We start from the raw sequence: 24,016 nt of genomic DNA on the forward strand, positions 1-24,016 counted from the left end.
TGAACAAGAGGATCGGGATTCGCAAAGAACCAAGCAAGAGAGCCGCAACGACAGTCAGCTGCTTCTCGTCGTACCAGATGGCGACGGATCCGGGTCAAAGCAAACGATTCAGCGTGTTGGAGTGGCGGTTAAAGGTGGTGATGCTGGTGGAGAGCCAGCAAGGAGGGATGGTCTGATCTGATCTGATCTGGAAGAGACGCTGGACGCTGGAGATGAAGCAACGCGCAGGCGCAATTGAGCGAGAGAAGAAGAGAGAACCGGGCGATGGAAAGCAAAAAAGGGGAGACGCGATTCTCCAGGCTGGTCGTCGGTGAAGATGGTTGCAGAATCGAGGTTCTGCGGATTCTGGACCGCTGGGAAGGCGGTCGGGACACTTGGCCGAGATGGGTGCCGGCGTGCATACGTAAAACCTGCACAAGTACCGTCTGCGCATAAAACGGCGGGCGAGGTACCTGCAGGCGCTGGATGGGGCAAGGGGGCGGGCAGCGGGCTTTCGGGGGGGTCTGGCGCCGGGGCAGCCGCTGGAGCTGGGCTGATGTTTAGTGGGAGGAGTCCACTGAAGGCGCTGGCGGTGGGTAGCTGAGGCTGCTGGCAGATGCAGATATGCAGCTCTTATCTCCAGTATTCGACTACTACCTCGTGTATCCGAAACAACGTTGCGTGAGATTTTGAAAGCTTGAATACCTTGTATATCTTATATCTAACACGACTCATCAGGGTACCTGAGATTTGAACCCTCCATAGATATTGAACAGTGGGCATCCATCAAAGCTAATCACAGACCTGTAGGCTGGCTTTGATTCCAGCAGCGAGTCACAGCAATACATGGCCTTGACCATGAACTAATCATAATCTCCATCCTCTTGTATTTTCACATGTGCAATTCATCTACTTGCGGATGTTAAAGTGGGGGAAGAAGCTGCATTGTGTTTTCCCCCTTACTGTTGAAACTTGGACTCCTTGGTCGTACATTCGGACCCCGGCCGCCGCTGCAGATGAGGGGCGGCCTCTTTAAAACGAACGGTCTATTAGTTCTACAAAATGACCATTTTCCCCAAAAATGGCTGCCTTGGCTGTAAAACTTGTAGGCCAAATCGATGACATGCTTCAATTTTTTTGGGCTTCAATTTCAATTTCTTTTCTTTTTCTGGGTTGGTTCGTTGAACTAGCGAGGGGAAGAACGTCATCACACGCTCTGTGCCTGTTTCCGTACCACAAGGGCCCCTTTGACATGGTGTCATGGCCGCATGTCGGAGTGGCGGTTAATCCCGTCCGGGTGACGGTCAAGGGAGATTTGTAGGCATAGCGATGGATAAATGGAAATAACTCGAGTTCTTGTCCTATTACTAGCAACTATCTTGACCGAAAACAAAATGAACATTTGATGTATCAGCTTTTACCAACTTGTACAGCCTTTACAAGACCTACAAGACCTACAAGACGTAGAGAAGGGAAGAGAAACAAAGAAAACCAATATAACAAAAGATTCGTTCAACCCCCACTCCCACTCTTGATAAATCAAGTTCAAATCAGAAAGATGCAGTGACTGGAAAGTTTAAATCAGGAAATTTCAAGGAGAGTGAGATGGTGACTGGACAAGTCCAAATCAGGAAATTCGAAAAGGTTAAAGGAGTGAGGATATGACCGAAAGGTACAAACCAGGAAATTTCAAAAGTAAAAGGAGTGAGAAGACGACTGAAAAGTCCAAATCAAGAAATTTCAACAAGAGAGAGAGAGAGAGAGAGAGAGAGTTAAAAGACGACTGAGCATCAACAGTGTCACTCCTGCTTCTTCTCAAACACATTGTTCCACATGGCCGGCAGCTCTCCCGGCGGCGGCAAAACCACCTCCTTTGCCTCAAAAGCCGGCGGCCCCTCGAACAGATTCTGCGTGCAGAGCTTGTCAAGCTTCTCGCAGTACGCACTCCACAAGTCGCAGTTCTTCAGCCCAACCGGCGGCGAGCTCTTCTTGCACTCCTTGCTCTGCGCGTAGCAGTTCTTGACGGCTTCCCAGCACAAAGCACTGTCCGAGTACGGCGCCATGGGCTTGCCGCACCAGTTGGCGCTCTTGAAGAGGCAGTCTTGGGGGATGAGACCGACGGTCTGGACCATGGGCTCTGCTTTGGAATCCACGTTGGCCGACAAATGCGAGTTGTCGGGCGTGAAGACCTTGGGGCCGGGAATGGGGTAATATTCAATATCGTCTTGGTAGACGTCAAACGTGAGCCCTGGCGTGTCGAGATCGACATATCCAGGGATGGTGGCGAGATGCTCCTTGGGGACATCGAGCGCACCTTTGACGTCGCTGTCGAGGAAGATTTGTGCGCAGCCCAGGTAGTACTGCGGGTCGTTGCGATGAGCGGCCCAGTGCAGAGCCAGAATCTCAGGTCGCACGAGATAGTATCCCGCCGGCAGCCCCTGGGGGAGATTGACGGACAGCAGACCATTCTTCTCGACGAGGGTATCAACGCACCACTTTTGCGTCTCCGGGTTGTAGCCGTCTTCCCAGATCTTGAACCATCCGTCACCAGAGGCCGAGTCTGTCAACATGTTGTCGACTTTCTTGAGATAGACGGCACATGGACCCAGGTGGCCTGGATCAATGCTGCCCGGCTTCTGAGCATCAGGCCAGAGGCGAAACTCGAACGTGAGCAGCGACCCTTTCTTTGTAGGGCAGACAAAGGGAACAGGCTCGGTGCCATTGCGGCCTGTAGGTCAGACATTAGCATCTAGCCATTGGACGCCAGGAGAGAGACAGAGAGAGAGAGCTTGGCTTACCGCAGACCATGTCTTCAGAGACTACAGATTTAATTGGAAAGGTTGCCGTCTCCCCATCGTACGGCATACGAACACAAGTGCCATCTCCTTGGCTCTTGCGATCGACGTAGAGGGTAGTAAAGGTAGTATGGGCATTTGCCAAAGCGGCAAGGCCCAGCATTAGGAGCCTAGCATTAGTATAGGCCTTCATGATGAAAGAGAAGATGCTGACGATGATGAATGGTATGGAATGGGTTTGGTAGCGTGAAGAAATGAATGATGAGTGAATTAGAAAGGTATGTCCCAACATCTGGGCGAAAAGGGTGAGCCGGTCCATATTATAAACGAAGTGCCCTCATCACTTACTTGGCTTGTCTTTTCATACCTGAGGGAAAAGTAAGTGTTCTAGCCCCTTGATGGACACTTATCGAATGATAATTGCGCAGCTACTTTCTCAGAGGCTTGTATGTACACTTTATAACTGAAAACGTTCTCACCCTCGGCTAGTTTTTTGTCTACCAAGATGGCCAGTTTTGTTTGAAGAGAGCTGAAAAAGGGGGGGGGCAAGAACAACGAGAACAGTCTTGTCAGGATCATATGCAGCAGTAGCCCTGATATCAATGAAAACGAGCAACTTGTTTGCGATTGTAGTCAAAGAATGTTGTGAGTGACTTGAGCTTGAGCAGAACTGATGCTCGCTTCACGATGGCTTCCAAAGTACAAGACGAGGCTTGCGGCAGATTGCGTATATGAGAGTGGCGCCAAACAGGGACCGTCGTTTAGAGTAAGGTGACTCGGTAGGGAAAATGCGGCGCTGTGGCGTCCTACGTTACCGGCAAGCTTATATCTTATATCAGGTCGAAGAGGATTCGAAAGCGCGTCTCAGTTGAGGCTGAAAAGAGCAAACGCCATCAAGATTAACGAATCTGCACATCCGTCAAGGTAGCACACGCAAACATAGCAACGGCCGCGCGGACAAAAAAAAACAAAGGGCACAGGTGACGATCAAGAACCGGGAGAAGAGAGATTTCATATCCAAAAGCAGAAGAAGAAGAAAAGCAAAACAGGTATTTCAAGCTGGTAGCTCCAATGAAAAAAGATTTCCACGCCACTGATAGCTCCATGATGTCTCCAGTCTATGTCAAATTTCTTCTGCTTTTCCCTTTGGCCCATCCTAATGAATTACTGTGTCCTTTTTCTTCTTGTAAGGGTCAAGATTGTGGAGGCGACAGATGTTTTATATGTAGAATCATTTTTTAGATTGTTTTTTTGTTTTCGTATGGTACAGATTATAGTACACTCGTCATGACGTCGGGTATTTTATCGCTTTTATTATGCTTTCACTTTGCTTTATGCTTTTTTTACTCGTTGATCTTGGCAAGGATTCTAGATGGGTACTTTGTCAGTATCTTCTGCCAAGTCATTGCCATCATTCGGTGCGCGGTGATGTCACTTACTCGCTGTCACGGAACAGGTGGTACTCTTCGTCGCCAGACTTGATGGGAGAGCCACCAAACTAGAAAGATGACATGTCAGCTCCAGAGTCCTTCATCTTTGTCTTTCTCCGTGTTTCTCGTCCATACCTGGGGAATCAGCACTCGGTCGCCAACAGCAACGCCCATGGCGATGCGCTTGCCATCACGGTCCAGACCACCGGGTCCCACGGCAAGAACCTTGGCCTCGTTGAGCTTCTCGACGCTGGACTCGGGCAGGAAGATGCCGCTGGCGGTCTTGGCCTCGGCCTTGACGCGCTGGACGAGCACGCGGTCCAGGAGAGGAGCCAGAGCACGGATGGAGCGGACGGTAGACTGTGGCTTTACGTTAGCGGGCTGTTTGCTTATTCCTTTCTCGCCGAATTCAGACTGCTCCCATAACAATGACAATGGCACAACGTTCTCGATTGTGGCTTATAATGGATATATGCCAGTTTGGCAGCTGACATGTATACGCATACAAGTCCCACCAAGAGGTGGCCGAGGTGGCCGGGCCGGAGATGCGAGTTTTGGGAGCTGCGTCATGATGAAAGGGAAATTAACCATACCATTGTGAAGAACTGAGTGCGATTGGTGATATCACGAGCGAGGTTGGATGTGGAGAGGAGCAGATAGAGACGAGAGAGGAAAAAGAAAAAAAGGCTGGAGAAGCGGTTCCGATCGGCAGCTCGGTTGCTGCTTTCCCTTCTAACGGCTTCCAGAATCCAGCGACTGCTAGTGGACAATTTTTCTGTCGGCCCGGGATTTCCCCTCTTCCGAAGCCTTTCTTTGCTTTTTTTTTCTCTGCTCTGTGATAGCTTCAAGGTAGCTTCGGTAAACACAACCCCGCCATGCTAGGCCGAATGTGGAAGAAAGTGCCCCTCAGTAACCAAAAACTGCTCATGAGCAGCTTCAGTGAGATTGATGTTGAAGTGATACCATAGATGGATACATTGCAACAGAATCATTGCTTTACAAGAGAAGATGCATAAAAGAAATTCTTTTGATTATGCCCAGATACATTGGCCCTTGTAAATCACCAACAGTTGACGCCGTCTATATCCCCTCCCCTTCCATAAGTCGCCTGCACCCGCCGAATTCCGTCTCCTAAATGCCCCTCAACTATGTAAACAGGTAAATAGTATGTCACTATGTAAAATGATGAAATAGGTTTAACCCTGAGGTTAGGTTTGATCTGCTGTTTAAACAAAACCGTTTGACGCACTCAAACGTATGGCGCACTGCCTGCCATACAACACGCGCACCCCATTTTCGCAGCCGGGGAGACTCCTGGCGTTGATATCTCTCTCCTCTTTCCTCCGCTCTTCTTGAAAAAAAATATTTGGTATTGTGCAATTTCTTCCCATGATGCAAAGCCAACAAATAATAGTGAAAAAAAAAAAAAAAAAAAAAAAACGCCTGGCAAACGTGTAGATAAAGAGAGATGTGGTAAACAATGATAATGAGACAACATGCATAGAGAGGGAGAAAGTCGTAGAATGAAATGAATCAGAAGTTGACAAGAGAGGGAAAAAGTAAATGATAAAGCATGATTCAACTCTGACATCTCAGCTTACACCTTTTTCGGAGGAGGCGGCTGAGAGTTGGGGGGGCTCCAAGACATGCTTGTGGTCGCGGGCTGGAATCACTTCACCGCTGTCGAGCTGCTGGCAGATGACGCTATCGGAGATCCACGGTTCCTCCAAAATCTCGCCCATTCTGGCTCGAGATTTGGGATTAACGTCCAGCATGCGGTGGATGATGTGGCGGCTTTCGCGGGGGAGTAGCCGCAGAATCCTCCAGGGTCCTCGGACGACTTCTTTGGACCTGTCGGGGACGCTGACACCCGGGATGGGAAGCTGTGGGGTGTCGGGGCCTACCGCGTTGGAATCCGTCGAATCATTTCTCCTGTGTCCCGTGCTGCGTTGAGACTTGCCATCGTCGTCGGCCAAGAATTCTCGAGCAGGCACAGATGAGAGGTCGTTGGTGGACTTGGGACGCAGCAGTTTGCCGGGATCGTGGCCAGGAGTCGGTGTGGCTGCAAACAGCTTGTAGGAATTGTCCGTCATGCGGGGAATCTTCCAGGGGAAACGGCGCAGAGTCATGCAGCAAAAGATGATGGCAAGAGACCAAATGTCGACTTCTTCGGCGTTGTACTCCTTGGAATCGTAAACCTCGGGGGCCAAGTACGGGTCGGATCCAACAATGCCTACAGTGATTATTGTTTAGTATGGAGCAGCAAGCATAGAGAGATTATGGTACAAGGGATTCATTTTCAACTTACCCTTGGCCGGGACGGACCCGCTTTCAAAAGGATACTTGAAGACATGGGCGCTGCCAAAGTCGATAATCTTCATAATGCCCTTGTCGCTAACAACGACGTTGTCGAGCTTCAAGTCCCGATGCGCGAGGCCCATGCTATGCAGGTAGGTGACGCCATTGAGGATCTGCAGGAAGCTGCATCGAATCTCCTCGCGCGACATCCTGCCGGTCATGACAATGGCAAAGAGGTCAAAGGGCGCATACTCCATGACTTCAAACCAGCGGCCCTTTTCCTGCAAAATGTCCAGCGTCTCGATGACGTTGCCGTGGTGGAGAGTCGATCCGACGCAGAACTCGGCCGTCACCTTTTTGTTGTACTCCCTTTCCGTCTCATACGTGTGCCGGGCCCTGAATTCCTTGACGGCAAAGACGGTGCCGTCCTCGGTGCGGCGCATGAGCCTGACGGAGCCGCCAGCACCAGATCCCAGCACCTTGCCGAGTCTTCCGTACTTGGAGGTCAATCCATGGTCGTCGCCAAAGGGCAGCTGTTGGCTGGAGCGGCTGGCCTGGCTGGATTTGGACGATGATTTGATGGACGACGACGGCGACTGGTCCCGCTTCTTGTGGTGGTGGCCTGACTTTCGGAAAAAGCGCTTCAGATCGGACATGGAGCCCGCAGACGCATGTCCGTGGACGCCATCAGCCGATCCAGAATCGTCGCTCGGCCTGGGCTGGCCGTACAAGGCGACGCTTGTCTTTGACGAGGTGGGCGACGGACCACCTCGGTCCTTCTTCTTCCTCGAGATGGAGAATATGAATCGCGGGTCGACTGAGTGGCGGGTAGGGTGCTGCTGCTGAGGGGGGCGACGGCCCTTTGCATACGGGTCGTTGGCATCACTCTGCTGAGCCATTGGCTTGGAGTAGTAGTGGGCGGCCGAGCTCCTGGATGGGCTGGATTCACGAGACACGGGCACGGAGCTGGGCCCGACGGAAAAAAAGTCCTTTCTGTGGAGTCCTCGAGACTCTGGGCGATGATCATCGGTGGACGACGAGGCCCTGGACATGGCGCGGTCAGAAGAGCCAGGCCGGTGGGCGAGGGCTGCTGCTGCTGCTCTCCGGTCAGCGGCGCCAGCGGCGGAAGAGGGCGTCTTGTCGGCGGTAGGGCTCGAAGGCTGCGGAGTGATGATGTGATGCGAATCGCTGACGGAGGTAGCGGGCGTGGGAGTGCCGGCGGCACCGGCGTCCTTATGTAGCCTCTTGTCGGGATCCGAGCCGGCAGGCGTCAGTGGAGGAGAGGCCAGCGCCGAAAGCCGAGGACTCCCGTGGGGAGATTGCCATCCGGACGAGTTTGGCGTGGGCAGTCTGGTAGAGTCATTGGAGGCGTCTTCGCGAGAAGCAACCTGGCCAGGGGTGGGCGGGTTAGCAGCTGAACGGGGTGGGAACTGAGAAGGAGAGGATATGCAGGGCATGATGACGGGCATCAAGCTGGGCTTCGGGTGGCCGGAGGCGTGAGGCGATGATTCGGGGATGAAAACATTCGGAGCGCTTATGACTGGATACATCATCGGTTGGCATGGTGGATGCAAGCCAATGATGGGGACATCTTTGCGGAGCTAGAGGACAATGGAAATAAACGGTGGTGAGAAAGACAAGAAAACATGACGTTGTATAGGTGGTTTGTTTGTGAGAAAGGGGAGGGTGGAGGGGGGGGGGGAGTAGGGACGAGTGACAAGGAATAGAGAAGCAGGCAGGCAGGCAAACAAACACAGGCAAGCAGAGTAGGCCAAGTCCGAGATACTGCAGCAGCTAGCTACCCTTGAAACAAGACAATTGGGAGGGGGGGGAAACGGATCGTGGTCATGGTCATGGAGGCTGGAGCTCTTACCCGTGATGCAGGAAGGGAAAAGGCCTCGAATCCAAAAGTGCTCATGCGGCGCTCCTGCAAGGGCAGCCCCTGGAGCGACCTTTGGAAGGCCTTGATCTGGTCGGCAGCCACCTCGTTGAAGGTATCGAAGCGATCCGAGGTGTTTGTGGTGGCGGTCCCGAGGGACTCGTTGACGGAAGCAGGCTTGGACGAGGCGGGATCGACTGCGATTGCCGGCGCTGATGTTGGTCCTGGCGCCGACGACGATGCTGGATTCGGGGCTGAAGTGGCCGAAGCTGAAGCTGGAGCTGGAGCTGCGGCGGGAGCAGCAACAGCAGCAGCAGGTGGTGTTTGCGGCTCAATCTCCTCGACGGCAGAGGAGAAGCGAACGGCGGCGGGAGCTTCGCGAGGTTTGCTGGAGCTCGACATGTCGCCCTGAGACGACGACGGGGCTTTAAGACGGGCACAGAAACGTCAGCACACCTTGCACTGGGTATTTATTTGTCACGGCCGGCGTCATCCAGCACGAAAAAGCATCTTCTCGTCATGCCAGGCGCCGGCAGCTCCAAGGGCGGATGCGCCGGACGGGCCCGTAGAGGGAGAAACCAGAAACTCACCACCAGCGGCCTCGTGCGGCAGAGGCGCCTTTTTGGTCGCGGACGACGCCATGGAAGCGGGAGCTGGAGAGCGACGTCTCTTTTATTTCCTGCTGTAGGTTGAAGCAGAGAACAACAAGGAGAAACGCAGAGTAGAGGCGCTGCAGCGAAGATCCTCCCAGAAGAACCAGAACCAAGGACTAAGGACCGGGAATCTTGTGGGAGCCAAGTTTTGGAAAGGGCCGGGGCGACGGTAGCGGCAGCGCAAAGCCGGTGGCCAGCGAGAGAGCGAAAAAGGCGACCGCTTTTTTTTTTTCAGTCTCCTCTGGCTCGGTTTTGCGCGACGATGGAAATGAAATTGAGCAGAAATCGGGATGGATGGGTTGGATGGCCGATGGTGGGGCAAGTACCGGTACAGGCCGGATTGAGTACCCACGGGAGCGAGTGCGCTGTGCTGTGCTGTGCGGGAGACGCTGCAGGGCATGGGCTACAGGGCTCGACAGGGCTCTGCAGGGGGTGAGAAGAGACGCCTAGCACACAGCATTGGACATGGCATCCAACTCCGCTACTGCTGCTGTTCAGGGATCACAAAGTGTTGATGGACACATATATGTTTATATTGTTAGACAAGACGCTGCTTAGGCATGAATCTGCGTCTCTCTCCTCTGTTTCTGTCTGCAAGGAGTCTTGGCTGCACTCCGAGCATACACCACGTCACAGGTAGCCGGTACATGCTGCCAAATCCGGTCACATGCTTTGGCACTCCGTCGATTGCTCTCCAACTGCGCTTGTACTGCCAGGTACCGCTTCTCTTGGGATTGCCGCATTCTGACGTTCTCAGTCCAGTGCGTGCAGTCCTCAGCTCCAGCTCAGCAGACGGAATCTACAATCATCGACCAAATCAAATCCCCCAGCGCCAATTGCTGTTTACGGAGATTGCGCTGCGTGCCGAAAGCGACATCGTTTCTGCATGTCCCTTGGCCGCAGCGACACGCCCGTCAACACGTCTCAGCTGCCATCCCGTGAAGGCGCCATGTACAGATCAGGTCCTGGTGCTGCCGCGCCCCTTGGCCAGGTCTCTTTGCTGGGGGCGAGGGGAGGAACAGCGGGCTGCCCTGTTAGCATCAGATCCGCCCAGCGAGCCACAGCAACTGCGGCGCGCCGTACCGTTTCCCCTCCTTGGAGGTACCGCTGCGGGCCGCCACAGGCGCTGCAGATACAGAGACGCCGCCGCCACGGGACCTGCAGCGGCGGTATCTGGTGCTGCCCGCCGTGCTCGCGGCTTAGCAGACGCCCTGCAGCACGGGCGCTGGAGGGTACTTGCTGGTACTCGCCACGAGAACTGCATGGATTTGATGGCATCGAACCTTCAACCTCCGCATCGACGCAGCCGCTGGCGCTTCGAGGCGCAATCTAGAAAAATTCCCCAGCCAGCCAGACGCTGCGTCAATCTATCGGATAAAGCGCTTCTCTCGGGACTTGCGGAATAGGCCCAGGCGCCATCCAGCACGCCACAGACGCAGAACGCAAGCTGCTTGCCCATTCCTGCAGATCCTGCACTATCTGTTACTACTGCTCCGTGTGTTATTATCACGAGTTTGTCCACGCAGCTGGCTGTCCGTTGCTCTGCTGAAACCATGTACACGTACCCAACTACACCGTATCTACTAGGCACCAGCGTAATCATTCAAAGCCTCGGCTAATGGCTGCTCAATGCCTCTCTCCCTCTCCATCTACCCGTGGAGTACAGATACAGCAGCTTTGAGCTATTTCTCCGTGGAGCTGCTGCCCCGTGGACTTGTGTGTTACTGTCCAAGGCAAATCGAGGCTTTTCTTAGTGCCTGGCTATGGAGTCTTACCCACCCACGCCTAGCCTGCGGTGTCCCGCGTCTTGCGTCCCTATCAGTGACACCCTGCTCTGAATATAGACGGATATAGCACGGTGGAGGATTGCCGTAGCCGTGATTGGCGGCGACCCGAGGCCAGCTGGTTCCATTTCAAGGTTGCCTGGGAAGTGCCTCATCCAACGAGAAGCTCTTCTGGCGATGGGGAGGATCACGATGGCCATGGTGGTGATGAGGTGTCTGTCTTGTCTCTGCAGCTGCATCTGCATTGCATAGGTAGTTCACTGGCTAGTACCTGCATGTTTGACATGTTGGCCTCATCCTCGACGCCCTCCGTTCATCATCCGGTCCAATGACTCAAATCATGCTCATGTACCTCGTCAAGCTGCTGCTGCTGCTGAGCTTGGACAAGCTTGCTGGCATCTTGCTTGCAACAAGCGTATCAAGCAGTTCCCATCGCATCGTCTCGTCTCGGCTAGCCTCATTCATCCCGCCATCTACAAGTACCTTCCTACCTACCCAGTCAGCATAAGCAAGACGGGGGGGTTGGGGGGGGTCATGAGGACCAGCGATTCGGGACTTGTAGGTAGCACAGATCCAGATGCAAGCAAACTGCGCAAAGTCGGCCCGTATTAGTGCCCTTTCCAGGCACAAACGAGAGAGCCGCGCCAGGGGACGAGGGAAAGAATCAAATCAATGGGCACCTACCCAGTAGCATCAAATCATATGTGCACATACGATGTAGATATGCGGTGGCATGCAGTGATGTGATATCCATGTGCTACGGTGTGATATTACTAGGTACCAGTTGATATTGTAGGTATTTCGCAGTACGGGGTGAAATTACCGAATCGTCCCTGCGCGGCTTCGTGCGTGTGCTCATGTACTTGTACATGCAGCAGCCCGCTCGTATTCTGTAAGCTTGCCTGTAACTCTCTCATCTGGCGGTGATGGCCTCTACCTGTCGTGGCTGAGCCTCACTTCCGAAGCGGCAGGCCAAGCCGCAGATCCTGGCTGCTTACAGAAGTCCATGGCCGACCTTCGGGCTTTGAATCCATAGCTTGATGGCATCTGCCTCTTCCGATTTTCGAGATCCCACTTAGATTGAGGCCCCCACTCGGAGAGAAACCGTTATTCTCGGCTTGCCAAGGGACAAGAAGGCAGCCAAGTCAGACCCATGAAAATGCAAGTTACACGTACTCAAATAGAGTATCATTCTTTTCTCTTCCTCTTCTTCGATTCTCGTAGATAGATAATTTCTCGAGTTGCATCTCAATAACAGCCCAACGGAAAGCAACCAGTTTCAGTCTTCTCAATCCATCTGCCGAGCCCAACTGGAGACAGCTTTTTGTCGGGATCGCCGTGTTTTCCTCAACTTTTGCCACCACCCACTCACACTTCCCTGTAGAACGAGCACACACGCAAAGAAGGCGAAAAAAAAAATGGAAGGAAAGAAATTTTGTTCTATGCATTAGCCCGGCCCAGCCCAGCATTTCGAGCTGAATCCTTGGCGTGTGTTCAAATCAGAAAGTTTTCATTACCCGAGTAGGCAGCATCGCTTCTGCTAGTGACGATTTTAGTTGGTGATAAAGAAAAATTTCCGGCTTTTGATGCAGAACGCACGAGCCGCGTTGGCACCATGTAATTCGCCCTCGTCCGAATAACAAACAAACAGAATCTCACCACTAAACGCGGAACGTGGTTCATGCTCTCTGGCAAGCTTGTACAGTTTGTTATCGAATGGCTACCCATCCGTAGATGGCATGTGGCAAACGCTCGCCCACTTTCGGGATTGCAGTGACTAACAACGGGGTCCTATATCGCCGGCTACTACTTCTCTCTTGCTGGCTGCAATGTTGAAAAAGACCCGTCTGTAACAGGTGACAACAAGTCTTGCACGTCAGCCCCCGCAGCATGAGTTCATCCAAACACTGCGACATGTTCGAATAGCCGGGTGACATATCGGTCCACAAGCTGCCCACAAAAAAAGGACTGCTCCTCTCAGTTCTATTTATATGCATTGCCATGGCCGGATGCTGATCGATGAAGTCTACATGCAAACGGCTGAGTGGGGCATATTGTCTCAAATGCTAGACGTAGTTGCATGATTCAAAGCATAGGTTTGCGTGCCTGTGTTTTCTTTTCAACTGTGAAACTGTTTAGTTGTTCAACTGTTGTTCGAGAAAAGTAATGACCAGAGTCACATGAATAATATCAAAATGGATGAAAAGTTATTCTTCTCTAGCTAGAAAGCCTGCCCAAACATTGAGATATGAAAAAGTGCCGTGTCGTTGATTGATATCGTAGTACTGAAGGATATCGTACGGAATTCAAAGAGAGGCTCACTTGAGCAGAAAATCGGAAATTCATCAACATCAAAAGTGGGAGGTCTGTATCCACCAAAGCCACATCAGCTCCACGTAAAAGACTCAGATACCCCTTTAGTTGCCGTTAACTGTCAAGCGATCAAAAACACCCTAGATGAAACCCAGATGGCTCTCAAGGTGCCGTTAGTCATCAAACCACCCCGAGTAAACAACGCAACAATGAGAGAGAGGGTAGGAGAAAGGGAAAATATTGCTTCCAAGGCCAGAAACCATCGCATCATAGACTCAACAGCTTAAACGATATGCCCATCTCCTCCAACCTTTGTTCCATGTACTCCATCACCGTTCGCAGCCCGGCCTTTTCACCCTGGCAGACGCCGCTCTCAATGTGTGCCACGAGCCCACTAATCGTCGAGAAATTCTTCATTTCTCGGTGGGCCTTTCCAGCTTCTCCCGAGAACAGGATTGACGGACAGTGAAACATTTTTGGTGTATGCGCCGCGGACCTCATGTGCATTTCCAAGCTCAAGTGCGTCAAGAATGGGCGTTTCGTATCGGGACATAGAGAACAGAAGAAATACTTTGGCTGGGACAGCTCCGTGCTGTCGCTTGTTGTGGACTCGGTCTCTATCCCGGATGATGAGCGTCTTGCCAGTTGTCCTTCAACAAGGCTACCAAAATCGATCTGGCTGCTGCTCGGAGTCAAGAGCACCCCTTCATCTGAATCTGTACTCGGCGTCATGACTCCTGAGAGAGTTACCGATTCATCGTCATTTTCCAGGCTGGCCCAGCCAGAATATTCGAAGATTCCGCTGGAACTGGTAATGAGATGATCGTTGTCCTGCACAAGTATCAACCTGTTGAGCTTCTGCCGGTTCATGCCCGACTGGCAAGAGCCACTCTCCATGTGAGCAATCATGGCCGAAGGGCTCTTGAAACGAGCATTGCACTCCACGCCGCAAATCTTGCCTGCCATGCAAGTCAGGTTGCTAATGGGGCGATGGACGGTGGACTGCATATGCTGGTCCAAGGCAGCAGCGTTAATGAACAAGCGATCGCATTCTTCGCAACGCCTCTTTACCACCGGCCGTTTCTCGTGGACTTTGTCCCGGAGATGCTGGTTCAAGGCATTGAAATTCTTGAAACTCTTGTTGCAGTCACAGCAGCCAAACTCCACGGCATGTCTGACCGTAGTAGTATGTTGGCGCAGCGCATCCTGATCATCAAACTTTGCGTCGCAATCGTTGCAGTACCAAACCATATCTTTCATCCACTTTTCATCACAAGCCGGAAGCGAAGAGGCCTTGTGCTGCCCGAACTCGTGCTTTGTGCGAAGGCACAAGTTGCATTGGCCGCAGATGTACCGCCTTACACTGCTCCTGTGCGCTCGTAGATCCTGCTCTTTTTTGAAGCGGCGCCCGCACGTGCAAGCCAGAGGGTGCATAATTGCTTTGTGGGTTGATTTGCTTGTTCGTTGCGTTTCTGTTCGTATTGCAGGCAGATTGGGAAGCCGTCGGATGGCGATGGTCTATCTGGCTCGAGGAGAAATGTTCGTCTCAAGGTGGTGATGTATGAAAGTTGGGTGCCCAGGCAGAAATCCAATCCATCGGAGCCGCCATGAGGGGAAGCGCAGCCTTTTTAGGTTCAGCACCAGCTGGAGGCCTACAGCCTCGTCATGTTTGTATTCAGCCAACAAACACTAAACCCTGCAGCTCCTCATGGCTCTCCACGAATCGCAGGTGGAAGCGAACGTGGCGTGGCCAATAGGGCGTTTTTTCTCCATAGCCAGGTGTTTCATGCGTGGTGTTCAGGCATACTTGCAGGACATCGCAGGGATGGCTCCCAAGACGGCACGATGCTTGAGCAGTTGACGTCGAGGCTGGGTCTGCGCCCAGGCCGCTTGCGTGAGGATTGCAACCTTGTGGCTGAAAGTATGTTTGTCTGGCGAATAGCGTCCTCTCGATTCGGTCCTTGCGAGTGAGGCTGTAATTCATTGGGTGCTGCTTCGGGGGGAATGTCTCATTCGGCTCCAGGCACCAATGCTTACCAACAGCAAAACCGGGCGCCTGCTGAAACACGATGGTGAGCAGCAAGCAGGAAAAAGAAGACGACGATGGATATGTAGACCAAAAAGCGAATGGGTGAAAACAAATGAAGAAGTGGATGATTGAAAGATGAAAAAGAAGCCTTAAATTGGAAAGGAGTAATTGTCCATGTCTATGATATATATGTCTTTCGAAACTTGATCGTACACTTTCGCATCTCCCTAGTATTTTTGTTATACACCATCTCAGACAGCTTGTTTTTGACTTATGCTGAGATGACCGAAACCGTCACCAGAACACCTCTTTTGTTCAATTCTGTATTCAAATTTTTTTTTTTTTTGGCATTCCTTTGCTTTTTTTTTTTTTGGTATCATCATTTCGTCAAGCCACCACATCGATTCCTATTGATTTGCACTGGAAAATAACGGACCGGCACAGTCCCTCCAGCGATAGTCCAGAGAGTCGAAGTTCTGACTGCTTAATCTTGGCGATTTCGTAGACGTGCTTCAAGCTGATGGTGCCAACCGTCTCGTGGCCAGGCTTGCTGACGCCTTTCCTGTTTCCCTTCTTGCCCACTGGCGCTCCGGCCGCATTGAGCAGCAGCCAGGATGTCTGCGGTGTTCTGAGATCAAAGGTAAACGACCGGTCTGGCCGGACGGTGACTCGGCACGGCATTGGCGTTCCAGGCACGATGTTGGCGGTTCTGGCGTTGAATTCCTAGACGACAGTTAGTCTTTTGCCATTTCTTTTGATTCTCCGTCTATGCCATCTATGCAGAAACCGTAGTGCATGATGTACAGACCTTGCAAAAGTCCATAGACTTGACACCCTTGCTTCCCAGAGCAGGACCAACTGGAGGGCTGGGACTGGCCTGGCCGGCGCCCACTATCAGCTTGACGATTGTGTCGACTCCGCCCGCGGCGCCTTTTGCTGCCTTTGACATGATTGCGGCTGCTTTGCGGAGGATTGGGGCGATGCGCAATATCGATCTCGCGACTCTGATGGAGATTTTTGGGGCTTCGAAATCTTGAAGCAACCTGCAGCTACAGCCATGGGAGCATTTGGCGCTAGGACCAGGCGGGGTTAGTGCCTCATGACTTAGTGCCGTAGTTGCTGTAGCGCGCCCATTTGTTCTTATCTTATCGATAATTCCCCAGGGCAGATTTCAGTGCGAGCACCCAAATTTTTTGGAAGCAGAGCCCATCGAGAGAATCTCAACCATCATACAGCAAAGAAGAGAAGAAGAAACGGCAGATACTGCCCCAAATCATATATCAGATCCAAACTAAGCGAATCTATACATAACCGTCTCCAAAACATCCACCACTCCTCCGATTTCATTCTTCTGACAGACGAGCACAATGCCGTCAACACATAAGAAAGAGAAGCCCTGGGATACCGACGACATCGACAAGTGGAAGGTCGAGGCCTTCACCGCAAAGGACAATGCCGGCGGCACATTCACCGAGGAATCGTCCTTTGTCACGCTGTTCCCCAAATACCGCGAAGTCTACCTGAAGGAGGCCTGGCCGCTCATCACCAAGGCGCTGGAGAAGCACGGCATCGCCTGCACGCTGGATCTCGTCGAGGGTTCGATGACGGTCAAGACGACGCGAAAGACATTTGACCCCGCCGCCATCCTGAACGCGCGCGACCTCATCAAGCTGCTGGCTCGAAGCGTCCCGGCGCCCCAGGCCGTCAAGATCCTGGACGACGGCGTCGCGTGCGACATCATCAAGATCCGAAACCTGGTGCGGAACAAGGAGCGCTTCGTCAAGCGGCGCCAGCGGATACTGGGCCCCAGCGGCTCGACGCTCAAGGCGCTCGAGCTGCTGACGGAGACGTACATTCTCGTCCACGGCAACACGGTGTCGGCCATGGGCCCGTACAAGGGCCTCAAGGAGCTTCGCAGAGTCGTCGAGGACTGCATGAACAACATCCACCCCATCTACCACATCAAAGAGCTCATGATCAAGCGTGAGCTGGCCAAGGATCCCGAGCTGGCCAACGAGAGCTGGGACCGCTTCCTGCCAAACTTCAAGAAGAAGACGCTGAGCAAGAGACGGGTGCCCCTCAAGGTCACGGACAAGGCCAAGAAGGTCTACACGCCCTTCCCGCCGGCGCCGGAGAAGAGCAAGGTCGACAAGCAGATTGAGAGCGGCGAGTACTTCCTCAGCAAGGAGGCAAAGGATAGGGCGGTGCTCACCGAGCGCCGGGAGAAGCAACAGGAGGCTAAAGAGCAGCGGGCAAAGCAGCGGGCAGCCGAGTATGTACCACCGGAAGAAGACAGGCCCAAAAAGAAGCGGAAGAAGACTTCTGAGTAGGGTGGCTATTGGATGAGTCGAGTTACGCCGGGCGGTGGTGTTGACGGTTAGGAGCGCTTGCTTTATCTATTCATCTATTCCATGTATTTGCACAAATGTATAAGTAATATTCCAGAAGACAATTTGGAATGGATTTGTCACTTGATTCTACACAATTTGGGCCAATGTTAAGCTGGTCTTGATTCGAAAATGCGCGTGTGTTATGTACAAAATAAGTGCCATGGCCGGCGAGATGCCGCCAAAATACAAAGTGCACAATCTTTGCTTGCTCTGTTCCCTTTGCTCTGGTATTAATCCTTTGCCAGAGTCATGTCCTTCTTTCCATGCCCGTTCTTCCTTTACCAAATATTCTTAAAGCCCTATCCTTACAGCCTTGGAGAGGATGCTTCGGAGTCGTCAACCTCAATCACCAGCTTGCCAAACTGCCTTCCGTGCTCCATCTCCTCAAACAGCTTGTCGATGGCCTCGAGGTCACCCAGGCCCTTGATCGTCTTGCTAATAACTGGCCTAATCTTCTTTTCTCTGACAAACGCCACCATATCCTTAAACTCCTTCTTCGACCCCATTGTCACGCCCTTGAGCTCGACGTGGGCCAGCACGGCCTGCATCAGCCAGTCCATCTTGGGAGACACTGTCATGCCGTACTGGGAGATGACCGCGCCGGGCTTCAAGATGCGGATCGTCTTTTTGATAATTGGCCCACCGGCACCGTCGATGATGGCATCCAGATAGGGCCGGTCTTTGGGCAGCAGAGCAGCCAGATCCTTCTCCCACGTCTCAGACTTGTAGTTGACGCCTCCCTTTGCACCCAGAGCCTTGGCCCGCTCGAGCTTCTCCGGGTCGCCGGAAGAGACGAAGACGTTGCATCCAAAGCCGACGGCAAACTGCAGAACAGCCAACGCAACTCCGCCGCCAATACCCGTCACGAGGATGTTGCTCCCGGGGAAAGCGGCGTTGCTCTTGGTTACCAGAGCTCTCCATCCTGTAAGTCCCACCAGAGGCAGCGCGGCGCCTTCGCCGGGCGTGAGGTGCTCTGGCGCGAGAACAACCTCGTCTTCCGGCACAACGGCGTAGTCCTGTCCAGTTGCAGCCTCGGTGAGCCTGCTGCTGCCAATGACGGCAAACCCTCTGGCATCTTCAGGCCCGGCAGGGTCAGACTCCCACCCACGCATAGGCGTCAGCAGGACGGGCTTATGAAGGAGGTCTTTGCGGGTGACATCCGGCCCGATTTCGACGACGGTTCCATAGCCATCGGCAAACATGGGGTTGGTGAATGAAATGGCAGGATACTGGTGGCGACGGATGAAGAGATCTCGGTGGTTGAGGGCTACGGCGGAGATGCGGACGAGAACCTCGCCCGGGCCCGGTGTGGGCTTGGGGACTTCCTTGATTTGGATGCTGTGATGAATGATGCATGTGAGCCTTGAGAATCTTTTTGCATCTTCTTTTGAAATTCGCAGCCGAGGGAATGGGTCGGCGGCAGAGCTGACGAGACTTACGGATAGTAGACTTCTCCCGGCTTGCCCTCAACTTGCTTCAACGTGATAACTCGCGGCATCGTGGCGGTATAACTTGTTTCAGGCGAGACTAGATGATGTGTAGTTTTTTGCAAGAGAAAAACAAGAGAAAATAGGGAAATATTAATCCAGACTCAATCAACTTCCTTTTGCAGATTTATATACCTTTTCATATATAGCTACACAGGGCTATAAGATGCTACTCTCTCACCGCAGCCACGCGGTCCGCATTTCCTGCTGGGCGGCTCGCTCTCAAAATGCTGTAAATTGCCTATAATGACATCAACCCCGCCACGCTTCGCTGCGATGACCTCGGTTACGCTTGCGACTAGCGGTCCGCAGAACGGCATTTGTCATTTCCCCCGTCAAATAGAGCATTGTGTTCCCATCAACTATTTTTACTTTTGGGATTTAGGATTTGATTTAAATTGGGTCATGCGGGAAGTTCCATTTACAGCTATATTGGCTGGTTTGGTGTGGTGTCACCAATACTTTGCCTGATGCGGTCTGTGCGCGGGTTGCCCAGGTACACCGTACAGGCCTTGGCATTTGTTGACAAGTGATACAGATGCTACGAAGTGCATCAGACGCTGTTTGATGGATGGCTCGGGAGTTTTTAAATTCACAAAGTTTGCCCATTTAATAGATTTGAGACAATTGGTGGGAGGTGCAGAAGCAAGATTTGTACAATAGTTGATGCCATCGTATCTCGATGCTGTACGTGTATGTACCTATGTCTATACACGATCCGCAGTAGATTCAACAATGCATGCTCTCCTCACAAGGAAATTCTTTCAATTTGAAATCAATTTGATTTTTTTCAGTCTTTTATTCGCCAAGCCGGTACTTGGAGCAATTCTCTTGCTGGAAATATTTACGGCACTTGAGGTCGTTACTATTTATGGCTGTCTTTGATTTTCCAAAAGGATTCAATTGAGAATCGAGGCCCGCCGTCTCTCCCGCTACATGCGCGCCATCCTTCCTTCTTTACGCGACCCTGTTGCCCGCGCACCTCGCTTTCGCTTTAAGGTACGATGCGATAACAATAGAAAAGACGTTATCGATTGCCCAGCTCACTTGATCGGTGGTAATAGTACTGGTTAGTAGTTCGCGCTGCAGGTACGTATCTTCCTTCATTCGCTACCGTCACCAGCAATTGCTTTCTTCAGTCTCCTCAAAGTCGGCTTCATTTCAACTTCAAGCCCTCTTCACCTTGCTACGGTTCAATCTTGAAATCTCGGCGTCGCCAACGCTAATCAATTCAAAGCGGCTGCATACCATCACGGGCCTATTTTGACGTCGCAGGCCGAATGCCAGCTCCCAGTAGTTCAAGATCGATCCATCGCCGCATCCGTTGCGGAGGCCCAGCACGGCGATCTGATGGAGCAGCGTCGCCGTTGAGTCCGTGGTTTCCACGTCGGCTCGGACGACCGGCTAAGAGTCCGTCATCGGAGGTCGCCGAAAGGGTTCCCGGAGTGTGTATGCCATGCGCTTTGGTTGGGCTGGAGTCGAGAATCTCATGGTTGGCTGCACAGCAAATGTTTCTCATTCGCCACCCTTGATTTGCCTTGGAGTCCTAATGAAGCCTTCCTCAAGATGCTTCATGCTTTTATTTGGCTTGCGGAAAGTCTGGGGAAATGCAATTCAACCAATGAGCGGCAAGGCCATGTCGAGTCCTAGCCGTGCTCTTCAAGACGACTCCGTCTACGTGAGATACAGCAGCCAAGATTGGAAGAAGAAATGGTTTATTCGTATGTATTTTGCTTCATTCTTCGTCTGCAAGTACTAATTTCCAAAAAGAAGGAGAGATATTTTACAATTGATGGTCTTCGTCCATCACTTTACCGTCATCCGACAACGTCGCCGATATACTGTATATTAGACGAGTTCGCCCACCTCGCTCAGAAACACCGCTGCATGTTTCAACCCCTTCACCTATTCTGGAGACCGGGTGGGTATCTTCAGCACGAGCAGCAGCTCACCGAAGCTCGCTAGGAAGAAATCCCCGACGCCGTGCTAGTTTAGCCGTTTGAGAACCTGTCACCGCCCACAGTGTGCGCCTAGGAGCAACCTCCTTGCTTGAGAACAGCAGGATAAACCAGGTGCTGCCTCTATTAGGCTACAGCTCCAGCGTGTATAATGTTCGGCGACCAGACTAACTTCACCCTTGGGGGTTTTTGCCAATAATGGCACAGACCGCAAATGGCTTTCCCTTGCTGTATCACAGTGGTAAGCTGATCCCCGATATGCCCTGTCCTGGGAGCCTTCTTTACGTTCATATCCTATGCTGGTGTTAATCAGTCAAGGCCATGAACAGTGCAAAAAGATGCTCGCTTTCAGCCAGGTTACAGGCTGTATTGTGATTTGTATCAAAGCTGGCGCATTGCCTTGCTCCAAGCTCCTCATACTTGTACTATTTATTAGAATTCTTCTCCCCGACTGGCTTCCCGACTGGGTAGCACAATCACCGGGGCGCTCGATCTGGAATATCCCACGGAAGTGTCAGAACGTTAAAAGCATAAATCCCGCCCATGCCGCCACGCACGCCATGGTCCCCGAGAATTGCGCCTCTAGCCATCCGGTCCGTCGATTTCGGGGTCTCGGCGATCGTGGCCAATGGCAGGGGGTCCACTAAATCAAAACTCGTCGGCGACTCTTTCATATGAGCCCATTTCCTTGTTGATTGCCGTCTTTATGCTTGGAACGAGCCATGGAAGAATTATAGCAAGGGATCATAGGCCTGGAAGGAGAGGCTGACAAAGTTGAAGCCCGAGTGCAGATATATTCAATACTCCAGAGTTACACAGTAGTGCCCGATGACCCGAGCGTGGGTTATTATATGATCATTGCAACGGTATCCACGACTAATGCTACCAGCGGCTCTACGTCTCTACGCCGAATCTCCCTGCATATATTAATATCATTATTAATGCTACTACTGTAATACAAGTAGTCGTCTCTGTATCCTCGAAGAATTGGCATTCTGCGTCTTACTATACGCGCCTACCTCCTTGAATTTGCCTTGATCCTTTCATCTTCTTGGGCTACACTCTCCAGCATCGTTATACCATGGCGGCAACATTCTTAACTGGTGCAGCCTTTGGAGCTGCTACGATGGGCGCTTCCTTTCATAATCCTGCCATAGTTGTTGCCCAGATGAAGTTTGAAAACTTTCACATGGTACAGGCATTTCTGGCCGCAACTGCAAGCAGCGCGTAAGTACAGCGACAAAACCCCCTTTTTGACAATCTCAGCGTGCTGTACCATAGCCATGGGTACGAGGCTAACTTTTGATAAAGAGTCATATACACTGTTGCAGAGCATTTCGGCTACGTCAAGTTGAAGCCCAGAAGCTCCTCACCGATAGGTCTCTTCTCTACATATGACGGCAACATCATCGGCGGTGCCCTCCTCGGTGCCGGAATGGCCTTGTCAGGATCGTGCCCAGGAACTTTGTATCCTCAGCTGGCTGCCGGCGTTCATACAGGTTTCCACGCACTCAACGGAGCCATAATCGGCGGTATTTTATGGACCGGACTCCTTGCCAAGATGGCCAAGGGGTGTAAAGAAAGAGCAAACGCCACTCCCATAACGACGACGGCAAATGACCAAGTTGGTCTGAGTAGAGGTGTCACATTGCTTCTCTTTGAGGCTGCGTGCATCTCAATCCTCGCAGCAACCACAATCTATACTCCCCCATTTCCCGGAGCAAAGATTCTCGGAACCACGGGCGGGCTCATCATTGGTCTCTCCCAGCTCTTTTCCATCATCACACGAAAGTCCATGATTGGCATTTCCACCGCATACGAAGAGATTGGTAACCACTTTTGGTGGTTAATCAAGGGTGCAGAACCAAACGCGAAACCGACTTCATACAACAGCATCGTCTTCGCCGCCGGCGTCACTGCTGGAGCCTGGGGACTGCTCCAGGCTATACCTTCGCTGGCGAGTGCTCCTGTGTTTGAGGCGCCGCCATTGTTGGCAATGGCAGGAGGTGCTCTCATGGTTATCGGGGCGCGAATGGCGGGTGGCTGTACGTCTGGGCACGGCATCAGCGGCATTTCATTGCTGTCTCTGTCCAGCATGATCACAATTGGCTGCGCGTTTGCTGCAGGAGCAGTTGTTGCACCTTTGGTTTATTAGAGCATGGCTACCTAGGACATCTTGAGCCAGTCTTCTTACCATGGCCAAAGAATGAGCGGACAGCTACAACAAAGGTTGCATCATTGACTCGCCACTCCAGCTCCCTTCTTAGCCGTCACCTCTATTTCAATCTTCATTTCGTCCAGCATTAGTTCAGCTTGTACCATTGTCGCCGCAGGTCGCACTTGGCCGAACCATTTTCTCAGCACGGGCTTGATGCAAGGGAAGTCGTTGCGATTTGGAAGAATGTACCGCACACGGACAACTTCGGACACGGAAGAACCAGCTTCTCTCAACGCCTTGTCGATATTGGCCATTGTCTGCTCAGTTTGTTCGCAGACATCGGCAGAGATGTTGCCGGTATCATAGTTGTATCTGCCGGTTGATGCATTTTGTTATTTCAAATTCTAGGCAAGATGAATCGTCATGTCTCACCCAGTGGTCCCCGACACAAAGATCCAGTCATCAACAATAACGGCTCGGGAGTAGCCGATTTCCTCTTCGAACTTGGAACCGGAGCTGACGTTTTGGCGAGGCATTGTGTATGATTTACTAGACACTAGATGGATTTTCAAAAAGATGGCAGTTGTTATAGATTAGAAAGACAGCGGATTGTGTATTTATGGCTATATTCTTAGTGTGACTCATGCGCCCTTTGCTCGATTTGCTGTATTCTTCAACAAGCCACGTGAAGCCGTTCTTTTTCTCGGACCCGGCGCTATTTGTATCTTCCGTGAGTAATCGCTTGTGCCGATGATAATCGCGTAATGGCAAATTTTACCACCATTGAGGCTTTTGAATGATTATTCTATTTTTTTTTATGCATGTTTAACTGAAAAGAAGAGTGTCGATGGCATCGTAATGTA

At 52.0% G+C, this 24,016-nt stretch overlaps 11 protein-coding genes across 12 annotated transcripts; 3 read left to right on the forward strand and 8 right to left on the reverse strand.

Annotated features, from left to right (window-relative positions):
* Positions 1–1,778: 1,778 nt before the first annotated feature.
* Positions 1,779–2,967, reverse strand: TrAtP1_002065 (uncharacterized protein; the record flags this gene model as incomplete). Its single annotated transcript, XM_014086300.2, has 2 exons — positions 1,779–2,707; positions 2,778–2,967. The coding sequence occupies 2 exons, from the start codon at positions 2,965–2,967 to the stop codon at positions 1,779–1,781; spliced, it is 1,119 nt and encodes a 372-aa protein (XP_013941775.2).
* Positions 2,968–4,117: 1,150 nt separating this feature from the next.
* On the reverse strand, positions 4,118–4,800 carry TrAtP1_002066 (uncharacterized protein; the record flags this gene model as incomplete). The annotated part of the gene is made up of 4 exons (XM_014085621.2): positions 4,118–4,142; positions 4,214–4,272; positions 4,340–4,564; positions 4,798–4,800. 4 exons carry the CDS (start codon positions 4,798–4,800, stop codon positions 4,118–4,120), a joined length of 312 nt encoding a protein of 103 aa, XP_013941096.1.
* A 303-nt stretch (positions 4,801–5,103) lies between these two features.
* On the reverse strand, positions 5,104–10,122 carry TrAtP1_002067 (uncharacterized protein). 2 transcript variants are annotated; one of them, XM_066111292.1, is made up of 4 exons: positions 8,972–10,122; positions 8,376–8,806; positions 6,513–7,890; positions 5,104–6,437 (listed from the first exon to the last, which is right to left on the reverse strand). In XM_066111292.1, exons 1-4 carry the CDS (start codon positions 9,021–9,023, stop codon positions 5,797–5,799), a joined length of 2,502 nt encoding a protein of 833 aa, XP_065967366.1. In that variant the 5' UTR covers positions 9,024–10,122; the 3' UTR covers positions 5,104–5,796. The 2 variants fall into 2 exon arrangements, with proteins under 2 accessions (XP_065967366.1, XP_013940508.2); XM_014085033.2 differs by lacking the exons at positions 8,376–8,806; positions 8,972–10,122 and having other exon boundaries at positions 6,513–8,177.
* TrAtP1_002068 (uncharacterized protein) lies at positions 9,959–11,018 on the reverse strand (the record flags this gene model as incomplete). The annotated part of the gene is made up of 2 exons (XM_066111293.1): positions 9,959–10,292; positions 10,810–11,018. 2 exons carry the CDS (start codon positions 11,016–11,018, stop codon positions 9,959–9,961), a joined length of 543 nt encoding a protein of 180 aa, XP_065967367.1.
* Positions 11,019–13,398: 2,380 nt separating this feature from the next.
* On the reverse strand, positions 13,399–14,565 carry TrAtP1_002069 (uncharacterized protein; the record flags this gene model as incomplete). The annotated part of the gene is made up of 1 exon (XM_014085620.2): positions 13,399–14,565. The coding sequence occupies one exon, from the start codon at positions 14,563–14,565 to the stop codon at positions 13,399–13,401; it is 1,167 nt and encodes a 388-aa protein (XP_013941095.2).
* Positions 14,566–15,547: 982 nt separating this feature from the next.
* On the reverse strand, positions 15,548–16,109 carry TrAtP1_002070 (mitochondrial 54S ribosomal protein uL11m; the record flags this gene model as incomplete). Its single annotated transcript, XM_014085619.2, has 2 exons — positions 15,548–15,883; positions 15,969–16,109. 2 exons carry the CDS (start codon positions 16,107–16,109, stop codon positions 15,548–15,550), a joined length of 477 nt encoding a protein of 158 aa, XP_013941094.1.
* A 220-nt stretch (positions 16,110–16,329) lies between these two features.
* Positions 16,330–17,642, forward strand: TrAtP1_002071 (uncharacterized protein). The gene has a single exon (XM_014085618.2). The coding sequence runs from the start codon at positions 16,528–16,530 to the stop codon at positions 17,488–17,490; it is 963 nt and encodes a 320-aa protein (XP_013941093.1). The 5' UTR covers positions 16,330–16,527; the 3' UTR covers positions 17,491–17,642.
* A 7-nt stretch (positions 17,643–17,649) lies between these two features.
* On the reverse strand, positions 17,650–19,792 carry TrAtP1_002072 (uncharacterized protein). The gene is made up of 2 exons (XM_014085617.2): positions 18,990–19,792; positions 17,650–18,888 (listed from the first exon to the last, which is right to left on the reverse strand). The coding sequence occupies exons 1-2, from the start codon at positions 19,046–19,048 to the stop codon at positions 17,856–17,858; spliced, it is 1,092 nt and encodes a 363-aa protein (XP_013941092.1). The 5' UTR covers positions 19,049–19,792; the 3' UTR covers positions 17,650–17,855.
* Positions 19,793–19,973: 181 nt separating this feature from the next.
* TrAtP1_002073 (uncharacterized protein) lies at positions 19,974–20,408 on the forward strand (the record flags this gene model as incomplete). The annotated part of the gene is made up of 3 exons (XM_066111294.1): positions 19,974–20,036; positions 20,102–20,126; positions 20,275–20,408. 3 exons carry the CDS (start codon positions 19,974–19,976, stop codon positions 20,406–20,408), a joined length of 222 nt encoding a protein of 73 aa, XP_065967368.1.
* Positions 20,409–21,477: 1,069 nt separating this feature from the next.
* On the forward strand, positions 21,478–23,797 carry TrAtP1_002074 (uncharacterized protein). The gene is made up of 2 exons (XM_066111295.1): positions 21,478–22,222; positions 22,307–23,797. The coding sequence occupies exons 1-2, from the start codon at positions 22,077–22,079 to the stop codon at positions 23,148–23,150; spliced, it is 990 nt and encodes a 329-aa protein (XP_065967369.1). The 5' UTR covers positions 21,478–22,076; the 3' UTR covers positions 23,151–23,797.
* On the reverse strand, positions 23,231–23,689 carry TrAtP1_002075 (uncharacterized protein; the record flags this gene model as incomplete). The annotated part of the gene is made up of 2 exons (XM_014085615.2): positions 23,231–23,525; positions 23,586–23,689. 2 exons carry the CDS (start codon positions 23,687–23,689, stop codon positions 23,231–23,233), a joined length of 399 nt encoding a protein of 132 aa, XP_013941090.1.
* Positions 23,798–24,016: the final 219 nt, after the last annotated feature.

Source organism: Trichoderma atroviride, chromosome 1 (assembly GCF_020647795.1).
Source record: "Trichoderma atroviride chromosome 1, complete sequence".
In the NCBI taxonomy this organism is placed as follows: Eukaryota; Fungi; Ascomycota; class Sordariomycetes; order Hypocreales; family Hypocreaceae; genus Trichoderma; species Trichoderma atroviride.